We start from the raw sequence: 24522 nt of genomic DNA, 5'->3' as shown, positions 1-24522 counted from the left end.
TGTGTGTACCTGGTGGAAAGGTTGTCAGGCTGTAGCGACACCCACAGACCACAATCAGGTTGGGAGGTTGGTCTAATTTTTCTCTCGTGATATATTGTTTCACAGCGTCCGGCACCAGTCGTCTCACTGCATTGACACCAATGGCTGTGTCCATTTTCATACACAGTCTATGATTTGAATTGTGATTATACACTTAAGAAAATGCTTGGCAGTTAACAAGAACTAGAGAGTTTGCTTTGATTACATTTTACTTTGAACGTTGTGTGTACCTGAACAGCAAATGACCAATCGCATGGGGCTCTGTTAAAAGTGACATAACATGGAGCAGCACAACTGATTTTTCTTTTTGCGTTTGTCCGACTCTGCGAATGTTTTATCACACTTAGTCTTTATATGTCCCCACATTGTATGACAGTTAAAAGGGCCACTAGTTAAAGGAAGTAATTGTCTGCACACACACACACACACACACACATTTTTGTCTTTTGAATATACAGTTCCAACGAGAGTATGCTTTTTCAAGATTTTTAATCACCAATTGTAAAGAATTGTATGACAATATTTTGCAGTGAGATTAAATCTATGTTGTCCAAATGACTTTTTCAGATGTTTGAGCTGTAACAAAGCCTCAAGCTTGTGGCTGTTTTTCTTAATGGACACTTGTAATCATCATTATCTAATAGAGTTTGTGGTCAGGCTTGGTGACACTGATGAGAATTAGGCAGCTACAGCAAAGCCGACACGGTTGTTGGTGCGGTCATATACGGAGTAGTACTCTCTGAGGAACACGTCTCCAAAGATCCACAAGGGCTCGCCATCACGAGAGGGCAGATAGGTGGGGGTGATGCCCACTGCACAGGTCTGGTATCCCTCCTGGTTTTGTGGGAGGTGGAGAAATGTGCACATTAAAACTGGGAATATGAACCCACACGGATACATGGTGGCACGTATGCAGTAACTTACCTGGATGATGTAAGCAGAAGGAGGCAGAGGGAAGGCAGTGCCACTGATAACAAAGCTGAGAGTTGGCAAGTTGTTCACCTGGCTGCAGTCCACCACATACTGGAGATCAGGACAACAAAGAGATACAGATTGAGAGGTTTGATTTGCAGGTATGTCTTGTGACCTTGACCTCCGCTGCTCACAACGACTCTCGCAGCTTGTCGACAGATTCATTTTAATGGTGGCCCACTCTCTTGACTGTCTGTCTGTCCATTTGTCTTACCATTCCATACTGGTTTCTCTGGGCTCCGATGGCCTGCATGATGTAAGGCAGGAGCTGGCTGGGAGCTGTCAGCATGGAGGTTCCAGTGTCCACAATGGACTGGCAGCCCCGAGAGCACCAGTTGGTCGCCTGACCATTGATCTGGAATCTGTGCGACAGAACATGTGCCAGAAGTTATTTGTTATCTTACGCTCATATTAGGACACAAAATGCTCACTGAAAATCAAAAAATAATGATTGTTTCATGCTGATGAAAAGGTCGAAAAAGCACAGACCCTTGAATGCCGATCTGCCAGTAGGTCTCAGAGGTGACTGGGGTCCAGTAGATCTGTCCCTGGTACAAGCTGTTGTCCACTTCTCCGAAAGAGAGCACACTGCCCTGCTGTTCCCCCCTAAACCAGACGACATAGACTTAGCTTCAAGCTTTCCATGTTGAGAGAATTTGTGTAACACCAGTACTGGGGATGTATTACAGCCGAGGCAGTGCACATTTGACTGAATGTCTAGTCTTATGTCAGTTTTACCTGGACAGGTAGAAAGCGAATATGTCGGCATTCAGCAGGTTTTGCGACATCATGTTGTCCATGACAGGGGTCTCTCTTCCAGCTGAGATAGTGGGGTAGGACAGGCCAAGGATGCCGTCGAACTTGGCCACCACAAAGTTCTGGCCAGGCTCGTTTGTGCTCAGACCAATCTCCTGGTTATTGATCACAATCCCGCCAACCTATGGGTCCAAAATAATAATAAGATGCAGTATAAGGTGCAAATCATAGACTGTATTTATACATACAGACTATTGAAGACTGTTGACAGCAACATCAATAAATCAATGAATTCTACTTTGGTACAAAATTATTATAATTATTCTTCAAGTTCTACACTATTGTAAAATTAAGACTGCCTTGAGTGTCCTTCATATAAGAATCCTTGTTTTCAGTTTTTTCTTTGTTATTTTAGATTTTTTTTTTAAATTATAGAATTCAATACACACAAAACTAATCTTAATGTGTTAACACTTTCCAGCATGATGTAACTCTGACCCCACTTTAGTCAGGGATGTTTTTGCTGCGAGGCAACACACGTTTAGGTGATATTCTAAAACGCCTGGTTTCCGGTAACACTCTGTCTAAGTGCCCATGACTCAGTCCAGTCTAGTCTGCTGAAACTAAATGAAATACAGAGTGACCACTCCATACAATGCTCATGTTTTGTTGAACTTGGTTTGACTCACGTTGACAGTGTCGTATCCAAAGATTCCATACAGGCTTCCAGCTCCATAGGGCAGGTAGAAGGACTGACCGTTGGCAGAATACGTGGACGACTGTCGGGGGTTGAACTTTGTGTGCGCGTCTGTAAAATAGATCTGGGTTTGTGCAGCCATTCCCATCAACATGCCCTCCTGCTTCTCAGAGCCGTTTTACATACAGATTATTAATTTGATCCTTGAAATCATGAGATGAATTATAACAAATGCAGTCGCTGATGCTTCCCGAATACTGAAAAATTTAAGTGGGGTGCGTGTAATTACGCACAAAAAAAATGAATCCCATGATTATACGATATGGAATCTGCAAGCTCTGTGTGCTCAGCATAAACTGGCCTGAAATTGGTCACATGCAAGAATGCTCTGAAGAGAGTGACAGGTGAATGTTGGTTTGTACTCACTGCAGGCCTGAGTGTTACAGTAGACGGAGTCTACCCACAGGTTGGCGGAGCCAGTGTCAAAAAGCACCTGAAAGGACTGGGGGGGTGTACCGATGCTGATTGCTCCGTAGTAGGTGGTCTGAGCAACACAGTGTTTGGAGTTAAAGAAAGAGAGGAGCCGAATAAAAGACAAAGTACAAAGCCATCAGTTAGTTAATGCTTTCATCAATTTTTTGGGGGTATTAAATACGCCAAAGTGGTGTTGAACCAGAGCTTCTCACATCGGCGTAGTTGTTGATGTACATGTTGGCAGAGCCGGCGAACTCATTGGGCTGGTACTTGAGAGCTGGATCCTGGTAAGGCAACTCAATCCCTTTCTCTCTCAGGGCCTCGCGCATCGACTTGTGCTTATGCAGCGGAATCCTGAGGAGGGAGGACGCAGACGTTTTCATTGTCACTGTCACCGACATACTGGACCTTAAAGTCACCAATATTTAGAATTAAGAAAACACAGAGGTTGCTTCCTTACCTGACGACTCCCTCTGCGAGCACCGCGCACACAAGAAGAGCAACGAGACACTTCATGATCCCTCCTGTACACAACTCTCTCCTGGATGAATACGACTGGGCTTGGGTCTGAACAGGCTTTATATACACCTGTTTGGTCCCATATCAGCCAGATTGTTATCCACATTTCAGGCAAATCAGTTCACACAGGGTGACCCTTAGAAGCCATTTTCTTTGAAGCTGCATAGTTGATTTTTATATCTACCATTTTACGCTCCATTAACACAAACACCCCCCCCACACACACACACACCCACCCCCACCCCCCACCTCCCAATTAGATATATTATATAACAATTACATACTAAAAAGTTATCCAGTTGGGTATCCACTGAAATAACGTTACTCCACATGATAGCGGTAAGATACTGTATGTAGCAATCAGCTGCATTTTTCATCTAAAACATCTCACGTATAATACAGTAAATATGTCTATTTTCCTTATCTTTTAGGACGTTCATTCAGAGTACTGAGCTATTTGATATTTTTTGGTTATGAATTAATCTCAACCACTTCTATTCCTTTTTCCTAAAGTTGTCTGCATGCTGTTGTAAATCCTCAAGGTGCCACATATTATATTTATATTTAAATCAACAGCAAGGTCAAGATTAATATTTTGTAGGTGACTTTTAAATGGAAAATGAATGTGTCATATCTAGACTTCTGTATCAGCAGCACCTTGAGCACACCATTTTATCAAAACTTTTCCCACTGTTCATCTTATCGTAACTTTTAATATTGTTTGAATATGATAGTCTATTTTCCTCTGATGAAAATAAGATTAGATGTTTTCAGTCCTTATTTTTCAAACATCATATAATGGATATTTGATTTAGCTCATTAACTTATTTTATTATGTTTTAGTCTTACTGCAGCAGATGACATAGTCAAAGTTCATTTGCCAAAATATTTTTTTTATTTTAATTCAGGTAATATTAAAGCTGAAACCGCTTTACAGGACAAGTTACATTCACCCATTCACCCATTCACACAGCGCTGCTATTCCCCATGCTCTTTCTGTCACATTCATACACTGCCGGAAGAGCCAACAGAGGCAAATTTAGCGTAAAGTGTCTTGCCCAAGGACACTTCGGCACGCGAACTAGGGAAAGCTGGCTTCGAAAGATCGAGTCAGTTAGGCTTTTCCTTTGAGCTGCAAGCACGTTGGCAATGTTTCAGTCTTTTTCTATGCTGAGACCCAGACCACCCACTTTTTGAAATGTACCTGGTTGTGTTCAAGAGCAGCACTGACATTGCCTTTAGGCTTTCCATGAGAAAGCATTTGTGACAAAAAGTGTCAACAGTTATTACAGGATTCATACCCCAGTCCCCTGGATGAAAGTCCTGTGTTTGACCCATTTATGCACCACAACCTGCTCTCTATGCAGATTTTGCCGCTCTTCATGCTCCCTCGCTTCAAGTCCTGCAGGTTTCCGACAGGAAAGGCTTTCTGACATAAAACCTGAAAGAGAAACATTTTGCCAATGGACAAAAACGGCTTTAGTGACAACTTTAGTGACAAGTTTACTTCAAAATGAGCTGTGTTAAGAATAACTCATGATAGCCGGGAGCGTGTTTATTGTTTTTTTGCAAATGGACCCTCCTTTACACTCATTACTTTAATTGTGAACCACTCTCTTACCCTCTGATATCTCCTCCATGATTATGTTTTCCCATTATTTTCGGTCAGTCACCTCGTTGTACATGAACGCAGACCAACGGAATGGGGACGCTCTGATTACTGTGACTTTTCACCTCCTTTGTTTCATATTTAGATGCATCAGCATATCCTCATTTGTTCACCGGGACCGTTGACATTGTGTAGACAGATGCCCCTGTGTGACTGTGTGATGTAAGCTTGCATCCATACATTACATGTTGAGTTTCCTTTTCATAGTGAGAAAGCTGCAATGCAGCATTTCCCTCTAGACAGTGCAAGTCAGCTGCTGTAGAACCGAAAGCCTGCTGAATGTAATGGGGCAAAGATGAGACAGAGACATAAGCAACAAACTGGCAACGCCATGGCTCATCAAAGAGACATATACATTTCCCTGCTGTAGTGTGATGGTGCTGCAAATGGAAGCTGAGGAACTTTGGTGCAAGACGCAACAACCAATAATTCACTTAAAACTCTGTTTTTAGGATCCACAGCTCGTAAACATTATTGAATATTCATTTCTGTACTTTGTGTCTTTTTTTTTTATTCAGCATCACTCACATGTGTCACAACTTGTCAGTATGGATTGTTATGGGAGGAGAAGATCGAGGATGTGGGTGTTTGTGTGGCTGCATGAGACTGAGACCCAGATAAAACATGACAGGCCATGACTTACAGTAGGTTACCTCCAGATCAGGGCTCAGAGAAATTCCCTTCACGAGGATCCGCTGATGGAAAAGGCAAATTATAGATATAATTTTTTACATCATGTAGTGAATAAACTGTCTGTGATGTATTTCCAGGCCATCCCATGACATCAGCCTGGAGGAGTTTGATGATGAAGATCTCTCTGAAATTACAGATGACTGTGGGATTGGACTCAACTATGACTCTGATCCATACGAGAAGGTAAGGCTCTTTGTTTTCATGTTGTTCCATTTATTGAGATTTTTACCCATTTTTAGCTTTCTGTCTCTCAGATGCAAACATGCAAACTCCCTGATGGCTGCTTTTGGACTTACAAAATTAAATGATGTCAAATCTTCTCTTTGATAAATATTGTGTGCAATGATTCCGTTGACAAAGAGCTTGTCTGCCTGTTGCTGGTCTTCTGCAGTTTCAGTGGTTTACAACTTAAGCTGTTTTCAGACACAAACTCCGGAAAGGGGCATTTTCCGGAGTTCGCCGTTCATATATGAAGAACGCAGCAGGAAATTGTCTGGGTCAGATATGTTCACAACAGCATTTCTGGAAGATTGAGGCCAGGGGTGGTTGATTGACCTGCTGTGTTCTGTCTCGGACATTCTGTGGACATTTTATAAAGGGGCTGGCAGGAGAATTTCCAGAAAATATCCTGACTTCAGTGCATGTCTGAAAGCTATGGAACCCCTGAAGTCCCGACAGGTGATATTTTAGTATCTTGTGCGCACAAGAAATGTACTTGTTCCCACACGCTAAATACACAGGATATTCAAGAATATCACCTGTCGGGACTTCGTAGAAAACATTTTTTTAAAGGGCAAGCGCACAACACCAAAAATAGGGAATGTGAGAAGGAAAGATAGTCTGACCAGGTTTTTGTGTCTATTTACTGTTGAGAACTCCCTTTTTGCATATGCCTGTCATATGTTAGCACATCCATACTTTCATATTTTTATCTACAGGCCACTTATCTTACTATGACTGCAATCTCAATATCCATATTATAATGCATGGCTGTGTCTAACTGGAAGATTCTTCTGAAGCACTCTCCATGTACTGTAGATTGTACAGACCGTTATCAAACATCATTACGTACTGGACCTGAGCAAACGGCACTTGCACTTGGCATGCTATTCAAGAAGAAAGAAAGAAATATGCAAATAATAGAGTCATTAGCTGCATCATCCCACATGTCTGACCAGCTTTGACCTCAATTACACATTTTTGAACTATTATCGCACCTCCCTCCGCCTCTCCCTTTCCTCCCTGTCGGATGTAAATGTTTTATGGTGGTGGCGTGGAGCCACAGCTGCAGCAGAGGGTGGGTGACCCAGTGCAGTTTGCTGCTATGCAGAGACATCCTCCTTCCCTCCTTCCGTAGTTCCCTCCTCCCTCCCGTATGTCTTCCCTCCCTGCTATGCAGAGTGTTGCCCTGGAGACAGCGACTCAGATTCCCTCCTCCCTTGTTCTCTTCCATCTCTCCTCTCCCCTCCTGAAAGATTGCCTTCCCGGAATTTTCTCCCCTCTCTCGTTTGCTCGTCTCTGCCGAGGTGATTCAGCTCATGGGGATGGTTTGGCTCTGAGGGTTAAGCTCTCGGCATGAATCTGTGCAAGACATTTTGCCTCTTCCACTTTAATCCACCAACAAAGCACATTATGAATAGCGAGCAAAGCCCTGTTCGGTAACAAAGATCTTTTTGCATCGCTTGTAAAAAAGACCTCCAGAGAGAGAGAGAGACTTTTTTTCTTCTCATGCCAGAGAGGTCATACAGTAGAAAACCATGCACCGTGACCTTTTTCCCTGCCTCTCTGCCTCCCACATGCGGTCACACACACACACATCCGAGACACATCAAGAAAGGCCACGGCTGCTCACTTCAAGAAAGCACAGAGCAGAGAGAGTGTTGGTCCTTGTTAAGTTACATTGTCGCCCCGAGGAAGAAATCTCGCTGACTTGGGATGGATAGGACACACACCCAGTTGCACATTTAAATTACAGAGACAGAAAGGCGAGACAGAATTTTATATGGGTCGAGTATTTCACATGGTGTTTGACTTTGCCTGCATCACTAGGGTGTGTGACACTTTGTCAGCTCAGCAGCAGCAGCGGTGACTCCTTCGTGCACAGATGAGGAGAGAGGCTTTCGGTTTATCTGTCAGTGGGATTCGTTCATACTGGGCAGCGTGTCTTTGATGTTCTGGAGGATCAGCCAATCTAAACAGTCAGATTATCCTCTGGCCCCAATCCCCAGCTCTGATTAATTCCAATTCGTTATGGGATGTGAACAGAAACACGACACACAGCACAGGATGCCTTGAAATAGCTTATTCTGTCATTTGAAGCGAAGGGCAGGAGGTTAAGATCAATGTGGTCTGCTACTCAGAGGTTGAAAAGTTGCTCTGCCATCATCTTCCTACTGCTACAGCAATAGCCCTATGCTAACTGAGCAGCATGCATAGACACTGTCCTATACATGGTAAATGGACTGCATTTCATAAAGTGCTTCTTTAGTCTTATTGACCATCGAAACACTCACTGTATAACGATATAAACAGTGCAACATTGACTCACCGACGGCACATTGGGAACAACTTGGTGGTTTATTACTTTGCTTTACCTCTACCTATAAACTGCAGATCAATACAGTATATGTATTTGTGTGTGTGTGTGTGTGTGTGTGTGTGTGTGTGTACCATTTTGCCGTTAGACTAATTTCATTTATATTGAATACATCGGTGCTCCCTGATGCTTGTGAGTGTGTAAGAGGGTTTAAATTCATTCACAGCAGAGTGGTGGGATGGTCATGGGGCTGGATGGGATGTCCTTGGGAACTGGAGACCACGGGGGATCGATTCGTGCCAACACACAATTCTTATTTATAGTTCGCTCTCTTTCTTTAAGCTTGCCTGTCCGTCAGATGGCCTCTCTAATGTATGTCTCCTGACAGCACAGATTATTCTCCAAAGCCGATCTGGCATTTTCACAACCTGGCTGATGGATCACTGGATCTTTACGGCGTCATAGAGTTATAGGTCACACATCAGCGAAGGATCATAATGGGTTAGTGTGGGGAAACAGCATTGTGAATCCTGACAGGAGATGCACAACTTTCCAAAAACAGTTAGTCACAGCTAAATCGCAGGAAAATAGATAGGTATATTATGCATTTGAATATTGGTGTGTTCTCTGTGGTTAAAAGATTGCGTGTAGATTTCTGTTGCTGTGGCCTAAATGGGAGGCACCAGGCGTCAGCAGATTTGTGAGTGGTGGATGGGTGAGAGCACACGCTTTGATATGTCCATTAGAAAGGCTGCACTGAAAGGCACAGAAACTGCAGCGCTGTTCAAATTGCAAACCAGTTGAATCAATCCTGGCGTTGTTAAATACATTGAAAGTAGGGACGAGATGCTCTGGGAAAAAAGAAACAACAAATGTTTGCGGCAGTGACCATTTAGACTTTTAAAGTTATTGTGTGGAAGCTTTTACTAATAGTAGTACAGGCAACAAAGATGATGTTAGTGTGCGGTCACTTTTTTGCTTAAAGTAGAACCTCTAGGGATGAATAACGTTGGGAGACCGTCAACACTGTTGGGGTAGTTATAACAATAAAACAACCAGTTTAACATTATCATCGAGTGTAGTCAAATCAAACAATTCCATTTAACAGCAATATAAGAGTATACAAGAGTTAAATCTATTTACTCTTCCTCCATGTATAGCAACTGTACATCAACATTCCTTGTATCGGGCAAACATAAAGGCTGCACAGCAACACAGACGTGCTTTTGAAGTTGTGGTCTATCAAACCTCAAAAGCATTTAGTGCACCACTTTCCGGTAATCCATCTCAAACCTGAGAGATGTTGGATTGATCCGCTTTGTGCGTGGATTCTTCTTTCACACATACACACAAACACGTATGCACGCACGCACACACACACTATATATCCCTCCATTCGTTGTTCTCAAGACAACTCCATTATTCTATTCTCTGTGGGGTCACTTCTTATTTAGAGACTTAATTATTCCCACCTTTTCAACTCACATTGAGGAGGTAATTATGCTGATGCTGAAAGCTTTAATTAGCTTCTCTGTCTTATGTGAACACACACACACACACACACACACACAAACACAAATGTTTTCAGGGGTTCATTTGCACAAAACGTGCTAAGAATAAATTAGAACATATTGTCGTTTCCATCTACATTGATTTGATTTTTTTGATACGGGTGTGTTTGTCTGTGTTTTACAAATGCCATCTTTTCAATCGAAGAACAATTGTGTTGCATAATGTCCATCTGTGCTCTCGCAGTTCTTTTCATCTCTCGGACAAGCTTCGTCTTGCCAAAAGGAAGTAGTGTGTAGTGGATGGAAAGTAGCAGCTTTGAATCTTTTGTGTTTGCTCACTACTTAATAGGCTCCCCACTGGTGTCAGGAGAGAACATGCTTCGACTAGCGTGTCTATCATCTGAGATAAAATCAGAGTGTGTAAAAACAGAACATGCTTTACTTTATGTGTCTCCATTACTAACTGTCCCTCTCTTTCTTTTCTGGGGTCAGGATTCCCTTATTCTGGAGAAGAATGACCTGCACCATCCAGTCTGCTCCTTCCAGGATGACTTCCAAGAGTTTGAGATGATTGACGATGAAGATGAGGATGACGAGGAGGAAGAGGATGATGACCCTGATGCGCCCCCATCGCCCTTTGCCTCCCCTCCTCTCTCCCCTACTCTTGGCACTCTTAAGAGCCGACCCACCACACTGAACCTCACCGCTGCTGTGTCACAGGTAAACAAACAGAACTCCTGCTCCTAAATACACAGTCAACACTGATTAAGCAAAGTGTTTAGTCTTCATAAGTTATGAATAAGTTTGTTAAATACATTTCTCTCTCTTCTTATTAGGATTCTCTGAACAATAACAGCAGTCTGTCCCCAAAGAAAGGAAGTTGGCAGGACTCCTTACGCAACCCTGCCTCACAGGGTGAGTAGGCTGTTAGCTACAGTAAATGAGGGGTGGACAGTGGATGTTTTGATTTGTATTCATTTATCTGTCCACTACACATGATACCTAACACAAGAGGGTGCTAAAGAAGATAATATAATATAATTATTTGTTATTAACAATCATTTACATTATCTATTCTACCTCTAGGCCGTCTGTCACCGACTCACTCATGTTTGGAGGATGGTAGCCATGTGACAGGCCAGTGCCCAGGCTCTCCAGTTTCCCAGGCACCGGGGTCTCAGAGCAAAAGTACTCTACCAAAACAGACAGGGGAGGGTGGGAACCCCCAGTCCCCTCACAGGCCCCTCCTCTGCGACATTGAGGGCAACAGGCGCGAGAGGCCAGAATACGGTAACAACTAGGCCAGAAAGCTTAGATCTCATTTCACCTACATCAGTGTTGTGCTGTGAAATGAAGTTATGTGACGTGGATTTGACTTGCTGAGTTACATAAAAGTTCACCAAACATTCTCACAAGCAAATTTGCACCAGTGAATCAAAGTAGTGTCTTACTTATTAAGTAAGTTTGGTGAACTTATTCATCCTTCATCCCTTGTTTAGATTTAAGGTAACATCATGTTCTTTGTATCTCTCTTTATTCACTATTATTCTTAATGCTCTTTCTTTCTATCTTTGCTCTTTAATTTTCCAAGTTGCTCTGGCCTCCATAAGTCCTCTGACCTGTCCTCTTTCTCTTTTTGCATTCGCTACATAATTTATGACTGTTTCCTTTCTCTCATGCCCTTTCTTGCTTCTCCACACCTTTTTATCTTTGCAGGCTCATTTGGTCATCTTAAGTCTCACTCAAGCTCTGGTGATGTCAATGACCCAAAAGCGGACCCTTCAATCCAAAAAAACAGAGTACCCTCCGTAGAAGAGCACTCCCAGTGTTCAGACACAGAGGTGGACCACGACCTCAACAGTCACCACAATCACAAACATTCATACCGGTGTGCCACTGACACCTACACAATCACCAGCGAGTCAGGTATGGAGCCAGAGAATGACCCAGACCCAGATGGAACCAGTCGCTGTTTGTCATCCACTGCACCCATGGGAGCCAATGATGGCGCTGACACACCCTTGTCTGATGAGGAACTGGATAAGGACTTTGAAGTGGAGTTCATGTGTAAGGAGACCTATGATATGGTGTGTAAGGAGTCATCATACATTGAATTCCCCTCCATTGAACCTTCTGAGCCTGTCTCCTTCTCCAGCTATTTGTCCTCCAGCCGCTCAGAGGCTCTTGAAGAGACCAACAGTTTGGATGCTCAAGTAAATTCTGCCATGGAGGCAGCAGCGAATGACTCCACCTCTCCATCCTCAGATCCAGGGATAGCAGATATGAACCAGCGGGGTTACTTAACTTCAGACCAGGATAAAGACCTCAGTTCTCCAGGATCTGACTCTGATATTGAAGGGGAGTTGGAGGCAGCATTTGCCTGCGGAGGTCCCGTTGTCTCAAACATGATCTCCTCTATCTCAGAGACAGAGCTGGACCTTACCAGTGATGATAGTAGCAGTGGACGCTCATCCCATCTCACCAACTCCATTGAAGAGGCTAGCTCACCTACATCAGACCAAGAACTGGACCCGGATACAGAGTTAGAGCAGGACAGTGGCATTGTTGGATTGAAAGCATCTCTACTTCTTGGCCAGCCAGACCCAATCAAAGAAGGATCTACTTTACCATCTCCTTCACCTCTACCCTCACCCACAATTGCTACACCATCCCCTGTTGACTTGCCCATCTTACCCCCTGACTCTTATGATGACGGTCAAGCTCTGATGGGGCTGCAGAATGTGGATGATGAGCTGTCCTGCGAGCACCAGGCTGACCCAGATGAGACTCTACCACCAGCCCAAACCTGTGAGGACAGTCTGTCCAGACAGATGGTTCTCCAGATAGAACCAGACCACAGCCTAGAGAGCTTCAAACGCTCCTTCTACCTGCCAGTGGGGCCGAGGATGATACCAAGTGCAGATGAATATGATGGAACAAGTGAAGGGGACTCAGAATCTGAAAGCGAAGACGACTTAAGTGAGAATTCAGACTCACCCTGGCTGCTCAGCAACTTGGTCAACAGGATGATCTCAGAGGGCTCATACCCAATAACCTGCCCCGAGGAGTGCTTCAAGAGAAAAGTATCTGTGTCGGACACCATCTCACCATCCTCCGACATTGGAGAGGGAGATGGTTTCAATGATGAGGATGGTGAGAAGAAATCAGGGATGGAGGAATCAGAGGAAGAGGAAAAGGAGGGGGATGGATACAGAATGGAAATGATGGCGCCTGGAGAAAGAAAGAGTGTGGAGTCCTCAAAAGAAGGAGCAGTGATAAGTCCCTGTCTCTATATGAGTAACCTCACTGGTGACACCATATCCCCTCTCATTTTAGACCGCTGTTCAAACAATGGGACAGGAACCACAGATTTCAAACCATCAAAAAATGGCAGGAGACAAGAGGAAGATGAAGAGCCCAATAATGACTTGATGATGTTGGAGAGAAGGAAGGATTTGGACTCACCAAGCCTCAGTGAAAGTGTTGTTAGCGACAAGGATGAAGGTCGAGAGACGGAGCCCAGACCAACAAGCCGCTCATCAGCCTCGCTTGAGCGTATCACAGAGGTCAAACATAGCCTGACACTGGACATACCCACCACCCAGACCAACCGCTGCTTCAGCCTTACCTACTCTACAGACAATGACGAAGAGGAGGACGATGGGGACGCTTATCCATTCCTGGGTGGCTTAAGGAAGCAGTCCTATAGAGGTAGTGACTTGGAGCTTGACAGTTCACCGCCCATAGATTCCAGTGTGCAAGACCATTGTTTAACTGACAATGACCTCCCACTGTGTGAGAAAGATCTGGGTCTAAGGCAGTCGAATGAAGATGATGGGCTGGCCTATGACTCCATGAAGTACACACTGGTAGTGGATGAAAATACTACGCTGGAGCTAGTCAGCCTCAGAAGGTATTCTGTGGCAAGCTAAGAATATAATGTAACATTTACTGTATCTGTAAGTGTTACACAGCATCTGTGTAACCATAAAAATGTGTTATTTGAGATAATATTGCTTAATATTAATAGCGGCCATGATTTTTTCAAAGTTAGTTACGGTATTTGTGGCTGTCTACCCTTAAACTTAGATTTGACATTGACAAATGTTGTCCTCACAGATGCACCTCTGTTCTGAGTGATGACAGTGAGCTTTCCACACTATGTGATGAGGAGCCTTTGGGAACGACTGACGTGAGCTACGGTCGAGAGGATGAGAAGGTGAGGCCAGAACTTGTAAGTTCTTCTGAGGACTCCTCTCCTGAGGCCGACCTTCCATTCTCCAAGAAGTTCCTCAATGTGTTCGTCAACAGCACATCTCGCTCCTCCAGTAAGTCACACACACCACTGAATCTGTCCATATGAAACTAGAACCAGGAGAATAAAGGCTTAGCTGATTTTTGTTGTTGTGTATCTTTTTCAACCTTTCAGGAATAAATGACATGATGATGTCATTATGCAATGGCATTATTACAATATTAATGAAAAGCACGATGCATAACCTGCATATATAATATATACTCCAATCAGGTAATGCTAACATTTTTATATTGTGATATGTCATTTCATAATGACTGATAATAATAATTTATACCATATGGTGAATGGTTGATCTATAAACTGTGGATCATGTCTCTTTGGTTTTGGTTACAAAAGGTAATGTATTACACTGTATTCAATAATTTTCTGACTTCATATTTATGTCTTGATGATTATAAATTATTTGAAGTATGAGCATTAGATTTTGTTCTATAGCTCTTTTAGTAATGGCGATATCTTGGAAAAAATTTTTTGGACCATATTATATTAGCTCAAGTTAAACATTTGTATCTGCTTCATCAAAGAATCAAACAATAGTATCAAAATAAAATTCACAGTCGGTACTACAATCGTGCGGTCCTCAGAAACACACCTGCCAAGTTTTAAATTGTAGGAGAGAAATACAGAATGTCAGAGATTGATTTATTTGTACTATATGTATTTTCTTACAGTCTTTTTGCTGAGCTAAGCCAGTCGCAATGACACACCCTACATGTTATAGCTCAGCAGCATCATGTGCTAATGTTATCCCTCCACAGTCCTGAGGATGAACATACTTTACCTCATAACCCATTTCTGACAGCATGAATAATTAACATTTGTTCTAAATATGTCAGGGAGCGTACTCAAGGCTCTGCTTCCCAGTGCATGCATCATCAATCAGGTGTCTCTCTTCAAGATTGATATCTCTAATGAAGTTCAATTTGCATAATGAACGACCCATTACAAGGCATGCATTGTGGTTTCTTTTCGTTTTTAATCCAATTAGCTTTAATTTAGACTTTCTCTCAGAGAGTTTATATGAGAAATATGACATCATCAAATAATTGATGAGAGAAAATATGATTCAGTTTTTCTGCCACCGGTTATTTCATGACATTAAGACGGGCTAACTGGTGTTTCTTTGCCTTGTAGGTACAGAATCCTTTGGACTTTTCTCTTGTACAATCAATGGAGAGGAGAGGGACCAGACACACAGGGCAGTTTACAGGTAAGACGACCCACAGTCATTTTCAACACTGGGATATGCAAAAATCTGATTGATTATAAAATATTGCTTACTTTCCAATCACCATTCTTCATCTGGGGGAAACATCCTTGTTTAGATAAGCAAAATAATATTTCTTCAAGGTGACATCACTTTCCGTGTGCTGTGGGGGATCGCAGCAAAAATGACTCACGATGATGATGTTCGGGAGGAAGGTGGTTGTCCAAGCTACAGATGGGCTTGAGCACTAAAGGGTTGGCCAGTAATAATCAGATCAGCCTGTGTGTGTATGTGTGTGTAAATGTGCACGAGAGAGGAAGCTACATGCTCCTTCCTTGTATACATGTACACACTATGTATGTGTAATTATATATTTGCTTTGCCGCAGCCCTCTTTCAGTCATCTCAAGGAGCCCATTATCTCACTTGGTCAGGCGTCCCATCACTCCCCTCACTCTGCTCCCCACTGGGAGTCACCTGAAACCCAACGAGATTCTTCCGGATCAAATGAACTGCAGTGTATCTGCCAAACCATGCAAGGACAAATGGTTTCAGAGGACCTTTTTGACTCAGCCTCTATGCTGCCCTCTGCAGGTTCATTCCCAGACATACAGATGAGCTGGAGCTGGATGTGGACGATCCTTTATATGTGGAGGAAGAAGAGGATGACTACTGGTACAGAGGCTATAACATGCAGACAGGGGAGAGGGGGATCTTTCCTGCCTTTTATGCCCATGAGGTCATAGGCCAGTCGAAGGAATTGTCGGGTGAGTGTTGAGAGAAACACCCACTGTCTTCTTCGGTGGTCTCATTGTGAATGTCAGAGGAATCACATGCTCTCTATGTATGTCCACATCACACCGTGCAGGAATGAAAAGAAATCCCGCATGGATTGAGACTTTCAGCGTTCAGTTTTTGGGGTCTGTTGAAGTACCATATCACCAAGGAAACGGTATTCTCTGTGCTGCCATGCAGAAGGTAAGCAAAGTGAAAGAACAGCTACATGCACAGTTTGCACAACAATCACACTGGCTTAGCAACCCCACCACCTATATTCTGTTTCACCCAAAATCACCTGTTACCATGGCAGAGACCTATCTTTCAAAAAACATACGCACAATTACAGTTTTCTCCATAAAATCATGTGTTTTTTTACACAAACGTTTTCTGCTGCTTAGATTGCGATATCGAGGAAACGGACTGTGCATGTGCGACCTCCTTCTCTGTGTGAGTTGGAGATTAGCTTGCAAGGAGTGAAACTGATCATGAGCCTGGAGGATGAATATGAAATCCTTGATGAGGTATGAATAAACGAATCACTCATTCAGTCAAATAAGTGCTATCAATGAGCCATTCTTTTAAAAGTGCCATTATATTGGATTAATGCTTTATCGATGATTTACCACAACTTTTTGAAATTATGTTGAATAAACCCTCAAGGGATTATTATACTGCATGTATGAAACCTTCAGAGTACTTCCTGTATATGTGAGGCAATTATAGAATCTTCGCAGTAGTATAGTTCAAAGACTGTATGAGTCCTTTGTCAAACAGGATAATACTGGAATCTTAGAATTTTTTCAAAGCTTTTCAGAGTTTAGCATAAAAAAATGTATCACAAAACACAATTATCTGAAGACTTTAAGAATGTAAACTCATATTCAACTAGAATGTAGAGAGTGTACTGCACGTAAAGCCCTCTGATTTGGGGTATAAATGAAATCAACTTGATTCGACCGGATTTAACTACGTCTTTATCTCTCTCCCTCTTCAGTATGACAGATGTAGTCACTTCTTCCAGATGAAGAACATCTCGTTCTGTGGGTGCCATCCGAGGAACAACTGGTAAACGAGAACATGCCGACCTTCTGCCCTGATGTTGCCGGTGAACCGTGGACCAACCGACCACTGACTGCATCATACTGTTTTCTCCTCTCTGCAGCTACTTTGGCTTCATCACTAAGCACCCCATGCTGAGCAGATTCGCTTGCCATGTGTTTGTTTCCCAGGAGTCCATGCGACCTGTAGCAGAGTGTGTTGGGTGAGTCCTAATCCTTCATTTAATCAGTTGCTCTATATCAAGCACATACCATGGCACAGAAATAACTTTCGATCTTTTAATAGGATAAGCCATATGAGAGTTCACATATTTAATCCATTTATACTGTAAGTGAACTTTAATTGCCAAGATGCTGAAAATGCTAACAGCCCTTAAAAGCCACTGAAAATAATACTATTTATCAGAAATCAGGTTCAGAAATTAGAAATACTATTTTGACCTATATATCTCATATGTATATAAGCTGTATATCACATTTAAAGTGATCTTTAATTGTTTGATGGGTGGTAAACACTAGCCTTTTGTGTGCGTGTGTGTGTGTGTGTGTGTGTGTGTGTAAGGTTGGATTTGAATAATTAAAGATGCAGATGGTTCACTGTCTCTGGATGGATGGAGTGAGTGCACGCAACTGAGGAGCACTGTATTTTGACAAGCACTATAATTGCTAAGCAATTATTTTCTTTGTGCTACCCGGACATTTATTAGGAAACCGAGCGTGACCGTGTAAGATTGCTCTGACAGGAAGCAGCTGTCAGACATTCAGTCAGGTTCTCATCTGTCTCATCTTTTCCGCAGACGAGCCTTCCAAGAGTACTACCAGGAACATCTGGAGTATGCCTGCCCCACTGAGGACATTTACCTCGAGTAAGAAGTGTTGCCATGACGACCGCCTTCTTCCTCCACAGCTTGTGTATGTTCATCACGTTTGCCACCAGAGGGCACTGTGAGCGGGGTCTTCTCTCCATCGTAAAAACTAAAACTGGGAACTTCATTTCCACAGTATGCTTGGCATCTGACTTACTTCATTCATCTCTCTCTCTCTCTCTCTCTCTCTCTCTGTGTGTTTCCATCAGCTCGATGGATTGATTGCCTGTTTCTTTTATCTTTTTCTATGATATCAAACTAAGACGCTGAGCACCTGTTTATTCAAAGGTTCCTCTTTTGAAATGAAAACAATGTACCTACTACTGCTGTTTCACTTTTCAATGCATGGCTAGTAGGGTTAATGCACACAGACACACCAAGAAATCCACATATCCAAGTGAACGGCAAGCAGCTCAACAATCAGCACGGGAGGGGTGTAGAATCAAGAGGTTGGCGTTGAATTAACTGTAAATATGTATTTGTTCAATATTGACAAACTGCTGGTTAGATTTCTACTGATAGTGACATTGGAGAAAAGTAGAGAGAGTACAGTGAACAGTCCTTGGTCCAGCTTACCAACCCCCCCCCCCCGTGTTGCGTACAAGACTTAGTGTGTGTTGTAAATACATGTATAGAAAGTAGACAGACAGGCGCCTCATCCACACTAATTAAGAAACACTCACAGTTGAGACTGATGGAGGGGATTCTGTTCTTAGTTTTGTTGTGGGTATTAATGTCTGACAGGAGCGACTGCAGGTGTATGAGATTATTTATGATTGATTATTTTAGAAAAGGTGTAAAGACTTGGAATGAACTCTGAATGTTATCAGCCCCTGCAGATATTTTATTCAGCTTGGATTAAGTGCAGTAACTGTCAGCAGATTTTCACTTTGGTCCAGTCCAGTTTGTTGACCCTCGCCGTGGAGGAGCTGTCATAGAGAATCATTTAACTGTGGATCACTTTTGCTTTGCAATGATTGATGTGACTTTCAGGTCAGAGAAAGCCTCTGAAAAGCCATATTCTCACACCTCTTGACTGTTGAACTCTGGTTTTTAGTGACGTTCTAGTCTCCATTTACTTTTTGACTTGGCAGTTTCAACGAGGGAAAGGAACGGCTGGATTGACCTGCAGCCATGTGTCAGTAGGGCTGTATGGCCGCGTGACAGCGACTTGCTAATTCTCGGACCTGGTATCACAGTGGAATTGAACCTTTAATAAACGGTTTTGTAGTTATGTAAATGGTTAGACTTTGATCTGTTTTTAACTGTTAAGGAGAGGAGCGATAGCGATATGTTCCCATATTTATTTATTGCTTTTAGTCTGGGCAAGGATTAAAGCATCATTCACACGTTGCACAATAACCTACTCTGGGCTTGTTTGAGCACATCACCTTATTTTCTAGCACCTAACAAAGGGGACGGGGTATGTTTAAAACATGACGCAGTCAACACAGTTGACTGTTACATGGAATTTTAGGCTTCGAGGTTTTACCCTACCGTCTCCCTACCATCCACATCGTTCTCCCTGTTCGGCATCTTGTTCTGCTGCTTTCAGTCACAGTCCGCCAGAAGAAACAAACACCTCAGATCTGCAGGATTTCAGTGTCAAAAGTTCACTGAATGTTAAAATGCCAGGAGGGAGGTGGGGTGTTATCTACATATGTATCGCTGTCAGTTAGATCATGTATATACAATAGCGAATCTAAGATAGTGCTGTGTCCTTTATGTTGAGTATGTTACTGAAATAAATATGTACTTTAATTAAAAAGAAATTCTAAAAAAAAAAATTTAAAAAAGATCACAACCAGACAAAAACCCCTGAAAGATTAGAAAAACGCTTAAATATCTTGTGATCTGCAATAATTTTATTTCAGTGTCTTATGTGTCCACACAAGGTGTTATCCCAGTATCTGTCACACACGTGGTATTTGGGTTCCTGCGATAACTCTCAACAAACAGGCTTCAGCAGCACATTTAGGGCATATTTGTGATATGTGACATCTGAAGTGTGTCAAACACCCACCAGACTATCGACCAATCTGCTGTTAGAGCTGAATAGTGACTGAGTCAGCTGTCACAGGAAAACTATTATTGCGTCTTGCCGATTATAGTAATTGCCTTGGAGTTCCAACATTATGTGACCCATCTCTAATCTGTATCTAGTTGCTTCTGATGTTGCTCATGATTTTGATCTTGTTACAGCCTAGTTCAAATCATTTTCTTTCAGCTACACAAAACAGCCTCTGAGGGTTATCTAGTCCCATATAGTTGCTGAGACATACATTAACAGTTAAACCAAACTTTTGACTTTACTACATTAACAAGATTCTTCACTGTATACCTAAGCAAAACAGTATGTGACAGAACAAACATATCTTAATCTTGTATCTTCAAAAACAGGGACTTGTAAAATGAAAGCGATGAAACAGAAAAAAAATTACAAAAAAAATGATCACTCTGCCTTGTCTTGGATCTGGTCTTATGAATAAAATATATGCTTGATGTCCAAAGCTTTCTTGTCGTCTTTATTGTTCACATCCACTCTTTGAACAATAGAGAGTGGATGTTTGAAATGGGCTGAAAAACATTTCCACATGCAAATCTTACAATAATAGAGAATGTTGAATAGGAAATTACATAATAAATCAAATAATAAATCACGTATTGAAGTCAGGAAACATACAGGACATTGTTAAACATTAGTTTTAAATATAATCAATATTTACATTTTAAAAATGAATCTCCTCACTGAGGAAAAAGATTGTTTGCGAATTACTTTTCAGTATCAATGTACCGAAAGCTAGACTTTCAATTTGCAATTTTAGGATAAAAGCAGTGGAGTACGTTCAGCCTCCCCCACACATCTGTCCCGTCAACACCGGCAGCAGCTGGGCTTGGGGGAACACTGAGGATTGCAGCATGGCTCCAGGTTGGGGTTGATTCCTTTTGATATCTGGCTCTCGCCGAACACCATGGAGGCTTCGAACTGCTCCTTGACTTTCTTGATCCTCTGCAGCAGGGCTTGGAGGTCGGGTCTTCCCATCAGAGGGATAGGGTAGTTCTCAGAGGGGTCAGCCTCCAGGTCGAAAAGCAGAGGGGGGTCGTGGGCTTTGAGAACTGCGAATACTGGGCAGTCATGGTCCGGGGTAGTACCGCTGTGTGTGGCACCTGATGAAAAAAATATGAACAACTAAAAGTCAAAAACACCTCTGTTCTGATTAGCTGTTCTCAGAAATGAAAACTGAAGTCCCAAATGTTGTTCCGGGTATTTTCCTAAATATTTCCTGCGAGCCCCCTATTAAAATTTCAGGAAAATATCTGGAGAATTCACAGTTGATGACCATAAATAGAAACCTAGTACTTTACCTCGTGTATAGAAGTGGGCCTTGTACTTTCCCAACCTGAGAGCAAACAGACCGTACATTTCACTGGGATCTGTGGGGTAGAACATCATCGTCTCCCTTTTACTCTGCAAAACAAGGGTCGAACATAAAATACACCATTGTAATACATAATCTTGGTTCTCACACTATGTCACTATGTGCCAAGTGTGAGGTATGAGGCCACTACCTTTCCTTGGCGGACAAGGATTTCTGTCATATCGACCCCATCCAGCATCACCTTGGGCAGTTTGGCTCCTGCCAGGCTTGAGATGGTGGGTAGGATATCGAGAGTGCTGGCTAACTCATGAGTTACACCTTAAGGGACGAATAGATAAAACAAGAGAATAGCAGAGATCACAAAAAAGTCACGTTTAATTGGGTTTCCATTGATTTCTATATGGTATTAAAATGAAAGTAAGACAAGTTGATGTTTGAAATACATGAAATCTGTGTAAAAAGATATGGACAAATGGCTTATTACAATATATGTGACTAAACTGACATTGGCCTTAGTTCAAAGGAGCTTTTTCAGTTTTTCCCTTTTCTCTGGTGTGTAATATATGTTCTTTGTGTATGTAAAAGTTCTGCAAAGTTAAAAACAGACCGACAGAAAACACTGAAACGTCTGGCCTCTAGTCCGCCCGATGCTTCCGTAACGTACATAAAGCATTCCTAGCAGTCGGTTTTTGTAGCTGACTAAGGTGTCCCAACCTGGTCTGATGGTCCCTGGCCAGTAAGCAATGGCTGGCTCTCTCATGCCCCCATCATACGTGGTGCCTTTCCCACATTTCAGATGGCCAGCACTACCACCACGGGACATACGCATCAGTTCAGGTCTACACACAGAGACAGGAATAACACATGGTTTGATAAAGGACAATAAATGCACTATCACAAAAAGGCATATTTAATGCAACATAAAAGAGGACAATGATATCATGCAACTCGACCTTTGAGCAGAGAATTAACACGTTACCGTACCACAGCTACTGGTTGTGGAGGCAGATGAAAATGTCAGTAGCATACGGTAAGAAAGTAAGAAAATACAGACCAAAGATCGATTTGAATGTAAAAACAAACCAGGGAGAAAAACCAACCCATTGTCTGAAGTGAAGAAGACTAGTGTGTTGTTGATCACGCCTGTGTCTTCCAGGGTCGTCAGTAAGTTTCCTATAGTGTTGTCAAACTCCAACAGAGCATCTCCGAATGGGCCCCTCAAAGACTTTCCTGCTGCCCCTGGACCTGCATACTGGGGGTAGTGGGTGTGCTGGAGGAAGAAGTCGAAAAATTATGAGTTAACAGAATCTATCAACAGGGGGGTTGAAAATATTGAGAATATTGTCAACGCATATCTCACAATGTATGTGTGTCTTACATGGGAGGGATAGTAGAGGAAGAACGGTTGTTTTTTCTTGGCTGATGTGGTTATGAAATTGGTCGCAAAGTCACTGTAAGCGTTTTCCAGGTCCAGGAAGTTGACTGGCTGCTGCTTGATGACCTCATTTTGCATTAGCGGGACCATAACAGTGCCAACATCACACAATCCGAAACACTTGACATCTGGAGGGAAACAAGTCAGGTTCCAACAGGGGCCCTGGCAACAGAACGAGTACAGCAGAAAGCTAATTAAAATATTACAGAGAAGAAATTCCGTTCTTTTTTTGAGAAATATCACAAATGACATTTAAAGGCTTTTAAAACTCAATCGCACTCACCATGTCATGGGAGAAGGGGATCCCCAGGTACTGATCAAATCCCTGCTTGGTTGGAAGAAACATGCCATCTGCCCCAAATCCCAGATGCCACTTTCCTACGGCAGCAGTGGTGTAGCCCAGAGGTTTCAACACCTCAGCGATGGTGGTCTCATTGAGAGGAAGACCACCTACAGAGCCAGGGTACAACACTCCTGGGTAGATGCCGGAGCGAGTCTGATAACGCCCCGTCAACAACGATGCCCTAAAGAATACCCCAAAAAGCTGTTGGTTATCAGAAATAAGGGCGACTGGAAAGTGTACGTAATCAGAAGGTTGTATTTTCATATTAAGGAAGACTGAAACTGAATGCATGTACATATTGTGTTGTTTAGCATGTATTTCATCTTGGTCAACAGTGTGTTCAAATCTGTTGAAAGCTGCAGAGCTGAGGTTTATGAATTAATTAGATATTTTCTGTTTGGGTCACGGATCTAGTTGTTTTGGTATAATAAGTACTGGAAGCTGTTTTGGTCATGCTTCATAATTTCTCTGCAAAAGAACATGATCCATTTTGTATCCACCTCTAAAAAATGTTTGTCTTTTCTGGCTATACAGAAACACACATACCAAAAGAACTAGGCTGCAATAAGAGTGTGTCTGTTAATCGACACCGAGGTTATATTAGCCACTTTATCTTTGGCTCCAATTGCACACCACCTGACAAATATTTATTGATATATTTGACTGGTTATTTAAGCATTGCACAATAATTAATTATCCAATTCACAAGAGGATTTAATTTGTTGTTTTGCATATTCTTTTCACAAATGCCAACCCTATATATCAAGTTATATTTGTATGTCAGTCCCATATATTTATGAATGATTATGGGGTTCATCCACGTGCTTTACAATATATTTCACTGTCGAATCTATTATTTTAAGGGTACAGACACATATTTAAGAGATTCTGAAGTAATAAAATGTGTGTGCATATTTGTTTGCTCCAGTACTTCCACTCAGAAACAGACATTAAGAGATACAATCAGTCACGTGTCTAGAGAGACGGCACCTGGACGGGCTGCAGACGGGGCTGGTGCAGTAGAAGTCTGTGAAGCGGAGTCCGCCCGCAGCCAGGCGGTCCAGGTTTGGGGTGAGAGAACTGGGGTGTCCGTAACAGCCCAAGTCCCCGAAACCTAAATCATCCGCGAAAAGCAGCACGAAGTTCGGCGGCGGAGCCCCGCGGGAGCAGCGCAGACACAGACACAGACAGGCGAAGACGAAGAGGCAGGTGTTGTCCATCCTGCGTCCTCCTGCAGAAGAAGAAGAACCGGAAGAAGAACCGGAGAGAA

General features: G+C 42.6%; 3 protein-coding genes across 3 annotated transcripts in view; 1 reads left to right on the top strand and 2 right to left on the bottom strand.

Moving 5' to 3' along the window:
- mapk8ip2 (mitogen-activated protein kinase 8 interacting protein 2) overlaps positions 1-20604 on the top strand; it is a 25684-nt gene extending 5080 nt beyond the window's left edge. The window contains exons 2-14 of the mRNA XM_035642088.2: positions 5897-6002; positions 10359-10586; positions 10703-10781; positions 10953-11156; positions 11583-13779; positions 13986-14194; positions 15319-15394; positions 15985-16157; positions 16259-16368; positions 16569-16691; positions 17165-17235; positions 17333-17431; positions 18026-20604. Of these exons, the coding sequence (XP_035497981.2) occupies positions 5897-6002; positions 10359-10586; positions 10703-10781; positions 10953-11156; positions 11583-13779; positions 13986-14194; positions 15319-15394; positions 15985-16157; positions 16259-16368; positions 16569-16691; positions 17165-17235; positions 17333-17431; positions 18026-18098 (3748 nt within the window). The 3' untranslated portion in view covers positions 18099-20604. The remainder of the gene's footprint in view (positions 1-5896; positions 6003-10358; positions 10587-10702; positions 10782-10952; positions 11157-11582; positions 13780-13985; positions 14195-15318; positions 15395-15984; positions 16158-16258; positions 16369-16568; positions 16692-17164; positions 17236-17332; positions 17432-18025) is intronic.
- Positions 512-3509, bottom strand: LOC118315096 (gastricsin). The gene is made up of 9 exons (XM_035642094.2): positions 3399-3509; positions 3151-3292; positions 2891-3008; positions 2457-2575; positions 1750-1949; positions 1501-1617; positions 1226-1373; positions 964-1062; positions 512-873 (listed from the first exon to the last, which is right to left on the bottom strand). The coding sequence occupies exons 1-9, from the start codon at positions 3452-3454 to the stop codon at positions 718-720; spliced, it is 1155 nt and encodes a 384-aa protein (XP_035497987.1). The 5' UTR covers positions 3455-3509; the 3' UTR covers positions 512-717.
- On the bottom strand, positions 20593-24522 carry arsa (arylsulfatase A). Its single transcript, XM_035642089.2, has 8 exons — positions 24243-24522; positions 23193-23433; positions 22853-23071; positions 22575-22744; positions 22189-22313; positions 21665-21792; positions 21461-21563; positions 20593-21262 (listed from the first exon to the last, which is right to left on the bottom strand). The coding sequence occupies exons 1-8, from the start codon at positions 24470-24472 to the stop codon at positions 20967-20969; spliced, it is 1512 nt and encodes a 503-aa protein (XP_035497982.1). The 5' UTR covers positions 24473-24522; the 3' UTR covers positions 20593-20966.

The sequence above is a fragment of the Scophthalmus maximus genome, chromosome 7 (assembly GCF_022379125.1).
Source record: "Scophthalmus maximus strain ysfricsl-2021 chromosome 7, ASM2237912v1, whole genome shotgun sequence".
NCBI lineage: Eukaryota > Metazoa > Chordata > Actinopteri > Pleuronectiformes > Scophthalmidae > Scophthalmus > Scophthalmus maximus.
The sequence above is the reverse complement of the archived record's forward strand: the minus strand, read 5'-3'. Positions and strand labels throughout refer to the sequence as shown.